The sequence below is a fragment of the Penaeus monodon genome, chromosome 22, assembly GCF_015228065.2.
Source record: "Penaeus monodon isolate SGIC_2016 chromosome 22, NSTDA_Pmon_1, whole genome shotgun sequence".
Taxonomy (NCBI): domain Eukaryota; kingdom Metazoa; phylum Arthropoda; class Malacostraca; order Decapoda; family Penaeidae; genus Penaeus; species Penaeus monodon.
The window spans coordinates 7928180-7928513 of NC_051407.1; the positions used below are offsets into that span (position 1 = coordinate 7928180).

The 334-nt window shown below is 37.4% G+C and overlaps 1 protein-coding gene across 1 annotated transcript in view; it reads right to left on the reverse strand.

The window, feature by feature from the left end:
* The window catches only part of LOC119587299 (keratin, type II cytoskeletal 1-like), a 1368-nt gene extending 1227 nt beyond the window's left edge, over positions 1 to 141 (reverse strand). The window contains exon 1 of the mRNA XM_037936051.1: positions 130 to 141. Coding sequence (XP_037791979.1) covers positions 130 to 141 — 12 coding nt within the window. The remainder of the gene's footprint in view (positions 1 to 129) is intronic.
* Between the last annotated feature and the right edge of the window lie 193 nt (positions 142 to 334).

Consider the following 334-nt stretch of genomic DNA (forward strand, 5'->3'; position numbering starts at 1 on the left):
CTTGCTTATAAACAAAAAGTGTCATCAGATTGTTAAATTCAGGTATGAAATTAAAGCTGGCATAAAGTATAGGAAACCATAAAAACTGCCTTCTAATATACCCAAACGCAAGATACGGCGAACTCTTACCAAGAACTTCATGTTGGAAGAATATACCAGCTTGAAGAGCGCATCACCTTAAATACTAGCAGATTCTTCGCTCTGCGGAATCCCTTTCTCCCATTTCAGACTTTCAAAAGAAGGAAAAAAGTCCTCACACAGTATAGCTATGTGCGTACGTGTATTTGTGCTCGTGTTAAGGGTCATGTTCATATTAAACGTACATATAATTAGG